Here is a 6630-nt window from a genome sequence, read left to right on the forward strand (position 1 = left end):
GTACAAATGAAAATTGTTGTTGCTTTAATAGCTTTGCACGATTATATCAGAAAGACGGTAAGAGACGATTGAGCTTTTTAAATATTTGATATGAATTCTAAATATGTACCTTTCAACATTTTGCTTGATGTTAAAACTATTCCAATTGATAGTCATATAGACAATGAATCATCCTACATGAATTTGCGATCAAATTGCAAAGAGTTTAATGACATGTAGAGATCAACCTTAATAAATATTTATACTTTTTAATTAAGTAAATAAAATATTAATTTTGATAATTATTTTACAAAATATTAGTCAAAGATTTTATTGATGTTTATTAAAATTTAACTAATAAATTAAAAAAAAATAATTTTATTATATAAATTGAATATAATTATAATAAAATAATAGGAATAAAATAAATAGTTAATTTTTAATAAAACTAAAATAATATATTTATAGTTAGTCCTTTTTTATTATTTAACACTAACAAACAGCTTTTTGTAAACTAATTTTTTAGAACAGCAAATTCATAAACAACAATTTCAAAATAACAGCAGAATACAACAGTAATACCAAACATGCCTGTATATGGCTAAGATCATACAACTAATAGGCATGCCCGAGCCTTGAAAATTAAAAAACACAACCGGAGCCATTGATCTTGAAACCAAAAGAATTATAAATAAATTAAAATATTAGAAGAAATTTAATATATAAGATAGCTTGCAATATAATTACAAAAAATTTTAATCGAGCTATTTAAGAAAAATTGTTTAATTATAATTATGACAATTCAGAAAATTTAGCAAATATTTAAAGAAACAAAATTTTTAATGATAATTCAAAATAATAAGAAAGAAAATATAAATATAATTAACAAGAATATAAAACATACGAAATTAATATAATTGAAATAAGAAAATTCCTCTAAAAAAATAAGAAAATATTCTTTTCAACTTACTTCAAAGAACATTTAAAATAATAATATTTTAAAAACATAAATATATCATATGATTTCACTTTCACACGAAATACACTAAATAAGCAAACCAACAAAAATGTAAAGAAGATGAGTAATGCATGACTACGAAGCATTTCTTGTGTTACTACCTAAATTTTCTGGCTTTCTTCTTCACGTTGAAACTTTGTGGAGTCCGGCTATCCAGCTTGCGCTTTTGACCTGCTTGTTTTGCAGTGCCACTATCTTTACGTGCTTTTGCTTTCGCCTTTCTTGCTGCAACAGCTGGTCTTTTTTCCTTGCGCTTCTCTCCTTGCTGATTCTTGGATTTTATCCTTACGGCTCGATTGCGTTTTGGATTGTTCAATTTCTTTTGAATGCCAGATTTGCTAGCACGAAAACCCTGGTAGGAAATGGAAGAATCCTTTGTATTTGATCCACTGTTTCTGTCAGGAGTCCTCAAATCGACTGCCAATCTCTTGGTTGGTGAGTCAGCAGTGAAAGACTTCTTTCTCTTAGATGGTGTACTATCTTGTCTGGCATGAGAGAGCCTCAACTCTCGATTTCGAATCTTCAAGTTTCTTTTCTTCAATGCCAAATTTGCTGCTTCCTGCATCCCACCATTAAGTTATCAAAAAGATGAGGTTGACAATGAATTACGATAACATAAGAGTTTAAGTTCAGGTTTATTTAATGTCAATATAATTTAAATGGCCTTTGTTAACCGAATAATATCACTACTGAGTTTTCAGATGATTTTTCAGACATTTGAACATAGTAAAACTGTATCTTAGAACTCCTACGTTAACCTTTAATCCATGAGTTTAGCCAATTCTAGATGCTAAAAGAAAATAACTAGATACACAAAATCAATCGAATCCCTAATGAGTCAGCTCTTCAATGCTGTCAAGCATCTGATGCAATAACAGCCACAAAAAATCATATATGCCAACAAAGCTCCAGCTCAGACCGAAATAGTATCCGCCAAATGGTTTCCCAAAGCAGTTATGAGGTCAGAGCTTCAAACTTCAACACAGTTCACATGGGAACAATGATAGCTTCAAGAATTGAAATTGAGCATAGAATCTGACTAAAGAATTCTAGAAAATACCTAAATGACTATTTGATTCAAAGGCTAAAAGCTGACAGCTGAAAATCTTAGCTTTCACAATAGTTATTAAATGCTCAAGGCGCACTACGGCGCCAAGGAGTCTTGAAGCCTAAGCACAATGCACAAGGTGCAGGCGCACACCTAAATGAGTTGAGGCGCAAAAGTAAAAGGCGATTTTAAAAATCCATAAAAGTAAAATAAATGTAAATATTCCATCAAACTTCAAATAACATGAAATTAAAAAATAATAATAACTAATAAGAAATCAAATAATAATAATTTTGCAATCCAAATAAAATAAACTATTAAAAGTTTTGGTTTGATGAGATTTTGATTATTAGTCATCACCAATGATACTAATTCCGAAAACTTTCTAGTACGTCAATATAGAATTCTGATAGATCGACAAATATCAATTTTAAGTGGTAATGTATTTTGCCAATAAAAGTGCTCGCCAAAGGCGGAAATAAAGAAGGTGTGTGTTTCCAGAGTCTTGTGCTAGGAACAAAGGCGCTCGTCTAAGCACATAAAGTGCTAGAGTTGGAGCTTGGTGAGCCTTGAACCTAGGCGCACCTTTAATAACTATGGCTTTCACTACAGTTGTAATTTTGAACTATTGACTGATAACTTCTGAAAGTTAATTGAAAGTTATGTTTACAAAACAGTACAGGCCAGTGCTTGAGAGCCCGAAAGCTAAAAACTGACACCCAACCGCTCAACCATACAGATACTATATTGAAATCTGAACTCTTTAAATCTTAGCATTATCCAGTCAAAATTTGAATATTTTAAAAAAATTAAGGACACAGCCACTCCAAACCCGAAAATACAGTAGAATCGAAGTCAATTGAGAGAAATACCGTGGAAGAATAGAAAAAGAAGCATGGAAAGCTCTGAACAACATGAAAGAAAATGTAGCTTTCAACTTTTTTCAGTGTTATATATAGATTAGGGTTCCAGGAGTGCTGCAATTTCAACTTATAGAAAAGTTCAAACCATAATTTAAACCAATTAACTTTTTGCTTCCCACCATCTGCTTATTTGGTTTTAAATTGTAAACAAATAAATGAGTGCACAGAAACTTAAGCTAAAACCTGGCACGTGAAACTCTTTTAAGTGGATGAAATGATAATGCATGGGCAAATCTCTGGAATTTTTTCCAAAATTTATTACAACAAATGGAACATCACCAGGTGATGAAAGAATAAATAAAAAGTAATAGATGTGGAAGAAGACTGCAGAAAACATGAGTACATATGAAGATCCATGATTGGGTTTCCTACACTCTATGACGAATCGACACCAGCAAGACACTAGACAACAACAGCAATTGTTTTTTTTCCCCTTCAAAGATAATAAGGCAATATTTCAAAGTCAATTTCACATACCTAATTAGCAGCTAAAAGAACATTGGAAAGAGAAATGTACAGAGAGATGAAGGAAGGATGGGAATGTTGTATCGGATGCGCTTGTTCACTTCATGCACAAGGTGACAAAAGAATAAATAAAAAGTTACAAATGTGGAAGAAGACTGCAGAAAGACAAATATGAGCGCATGTGAAGATCCATGATTGGTTTCCCACAATCTATGATGAATTGACACCAGCAAGCCACAAGACAATAATAGCAGTTATGTTATTTTCCTCTTCAAAGATAGTAAGTCAACACTTCAAAGTCAATTTCATAGACCTAATTAGCAGCTAAAAGTGTATTGGAAACAGAAATCTACAGAGAGATGCCAAGGAAAAAATTTAAAAAAAAAAAAAGAAAAAGAAAGAAAAAGAATGTTTGAAACATAAGACAACAAGAGGCATAAGACCAGCACTACCTTTAAGTTTTTGAACTAAAATTAATTTGTCTTGTCAAAGAAAAGAGGAAAACGCACCAATAATCACCAAGTTAAGAACACATATTACTGTCGCCAATTCTAAAATTTTAACGTTGATGATCCTATTGGATGATCCTATTTCCAAATAAGTATTATAAAACAATTGATCTTATTCTTACCCTTGTTTTAAACAATACATATGCGATGCCCTTCCCCAGACCAATATGAGGATGCCTAACAACCCGAACAGCTTCAATGCTAGACTCAAGATCTTTGATATCAGAAAAAAGCTGATAAATTTCTTCATCCTGCAGCAAAAATGTCCAGACAGATAAGGATAGGCAAATACAAATGCAAAGGGAAAGCGTGCACATAAAAAGATCACAGGGAAACTGATTACCTTCACATCAAATGGGAGGTTACCCACAAAAAGGGTCCTTTTGTTATCATAAAGTGGAGCATCCTCACCTTTTAATTTCTTACGAGGTGGGCATGCCCTGTCAACACGAATGTGATGTCCTCCAACCTAAACACACACGCACGCGCGCAGGCCCGCATACATGATCATCTCACATGTACCACCTTCACCTTATAATTATGGCAGGCTAATCTTTTTGTGTGTGTGTGTGTGTGTGTGTGCGCGCGCGCGCGCGCGCGCACGTGCTTGTTTGAGAGAGAAAGTGAGAGGGAGAGAGGGGGAGGGATGGTGAAGTTGTAACATCATATTTTTACTCAAAATCAAGTTAACTAGCAAACATTAGAAGAACATACCAAAGCCATATTATGGGCCAGAGAAGCCTCTGCAGATTCCTGTGCTTTGAAAACAACGTAAGCATGGACACTGCAATACAGGACTTTTGTCACCAGAGAGTGAAATTGATAACTATTATCTTATAAAGCATCAAAAACAAAAGCATAACAGTAACACAGTCATTAACTAAATTGAAGCTCTTATTAATAGCATTCCAACCACTCATTTGTACAACCAAAAATGGTCATCATCTGATTGCTGGCATATGAGCAGGCCACTGATCAAATTCAAATTTGGAAGGCAAACTGGTGTATTGCGTATGGATTTTTTTTTTTTATACCCTATTTATTCTTTGTTGTTTCTATCTCAATTAACATATCTCCCAAGTCAACTAGGAGTTTGAGCTCAGAAAGAAAGTATGGGTTATTTGAGGCGAATCAACTAATCACTTTTTTTGTATGCGGTCTTATTACTAGTTTTTCCCCCCCATTCACATGAACTGCATAAACCCTGGATTAATCCAATTCAAGAATTGCAAAAAAGAAAAGAGAAACATTTGCGAAAATATAAACCATTATTTTTAATGAGCCAATTTCAAATGAACACCAATACCTGTCAGCAGAATCATTGATTTTGTTCAGTATAATGGCCCCCTTTTTCGGTATCTTGGTCTGCCCAATCACAAAAACAATAACAAAAATATCATAAATAGCAACAACCAAACAAAATCATTAATCATCATACCCCAATAAGAACGAAACAAATTCATTTTGATGTCTCAAAGCAGCACAAGCAAAATGCATACGATACTCACATCTACAATGGGTACAGACCGGATCCTCACAGACTCAATGTCCCCATAATGGCCAAACTCCTTCATTAGCGCCTTCTTCTTCGTCTTCAGAGGCAAGTTACCCACAAACACCGTCCTCAAGAGCTTACTCTCATCATCAAATTCCTCTCCATCCATTGAAACTAACAAATCCGCTTCATTATCCACCTTTTTCCTCTTCTCTCCAACAATAACTACATTTGCATCATCTTCCGGCTTCGGGCCATACTTTTGGGTCTCGTACTCTCTCTCCAACTCATCTCTCTTTCTCTTCTTTCGCTTGTTGCTCTTCTCATTATGGGTTATCTCTGCTTTTGGCTCAACCACCAAGCTAGAGTTTTTGTTCCCGTTTTCTGGACGAGAACCAGAACCCATATTGGGGTTTCCTTCTGACACCTCAGAAATGAAATCAGAGTTTTGGATTTTTAGTTTCTTCATTTTCCTGGCAACCAAAGGAGTCCCTATGGCTTCTCCTTCAATTGAAACTTCATCAAGATTGTGCTTTTTCTCTTTGTTTCGTCTTCTCTTCACCAAATCAACATTGGAATCTTTAGAATCACTAAGTTTAGGGCTTTCATTGAATTTGACATTACCTAATCCAGAGCTCGACTCTTGGGGTTTTCTCTTGAACGGATTCCTATCGGAGAAGATGGAGGAAACGGCTTCGTTTTGCTCAACATCGCCGAAAAGGCTCTTGAAAATGTCAGAGGAAGCAGGAACGGTGTCGTTTTGCGAAACGCAGGCTGCGTCTGGTCCCTTGGGTTTCTTTTTGCCCATTTCGTTTGTTGGAGAAAAGGGGATTGAGAGGAGAGGGAAGGCAACGCGGATGATTTGCAAACAAGAGGGTCGCCCCACTTGAACGGAACTTATGTCCTGCAACGCGAGTAATATAGACATCGAAAAATTTATTATTTACACCATATTAATTAATTACTAAATTTTAATTTTATTATACATCTTCTTCCTTCCATCTGCCTCTACTTTTGCCAATTATAAACTCTTTCATAAGTTTGAATGTAAATAGAGATATATTGAATATTATATTTTAAGTTTAATATTTATTAATAAAGAAAAATATATCTATTTATTAGAAATAAAAATTGAATAATATAATATCTAAAAAATAAAATTAATGATAAGAATAAAATATATAAAAATATTA

General features: G+C 33.9%; 1 protein-coding gene across 2 annotated transcripts; it reads right to left on the bottom strand.

The window, feature by feature from the left end:
- Positions 1 to 916: 916 nt before the first annotated feature.
- On the bottom strand, positions 917 to 6337 carry LOC131177354 (uncharacterized). 2 transcript variants are annotated; one of them, XM_058142321.1, is made up of 6 exons: positions 5451 to 6336; positions 5249 to 5307; positions 4657 to 4726; positions 4286 to 4411; positions 4065 to 4193; positions 917 to 1556 (listed from the first exon to the last, which is right to left on the bottom strand). In XM_058142321.1, the coding sequence occupies exons 1-6, from the start codon at positions 6243 to 6245 to the stop codon at positions 1095 to 1097; spliced, it is 1641 nt and encodes a 546-aa protein (XP_057998304.1). In that variant the 5' UTR covers positions 6246 to 6336; the 3' UTR covers positions 917 to 1094. The 2 variants fall into 2 exon arrangements, with proteins under 2 accessions (XP_057998304.1, XP_057998305.1); XM_058142322.1 differs by lacking the exon at positions 4286 to 4411 and having other exon boundaries at positions 5451 to 6337.
- Between the last annotated feature and the right edge of the window lie 293 nt (positions 6338 to 6630).

Source organism: Hevea brasiliensis, unplaced genomic scaffold (genome assembly GCF_030052815.1).
Source record: "Hevea brasiliensis isolate MT/VB/25A 57/8 unplaced genomic scaffold, ASM3005281v1 Scaf42, whole genome shotgun sequence".
NCBI lineage: Eukaryota > Viridiplantae > Streptophyta > Magnoliopsida > Malpighiales > Euphorbiaceae > Hevea > Hevea brasiliensis.

Bases quoted from the DNA above. Each gene is read 5' to 3' on its own strand.
- LOC131177354 (XM_058142321.1), bottom strand. From the start codon at position 6,245: ATGGGCAAAAAGAAACCCAAGGGACCAGACGCAGCCTGCGTTTCGCAA. The intron at 4,194-4,285 runs GTAATCAGTTTC...TTTTTGCTGCAG, and splicing joins ACCTCCCATTTGATGTGAAG to GATGAAGAAATTTATCAGCT. The intron at 1,557-4,064 runs GTAAGAATAAGA...GGTGGGATGCAG, and splicing joins ATGTATTGTTTAAAACAAGG to GAAGCAGCAAATTTGGCATT.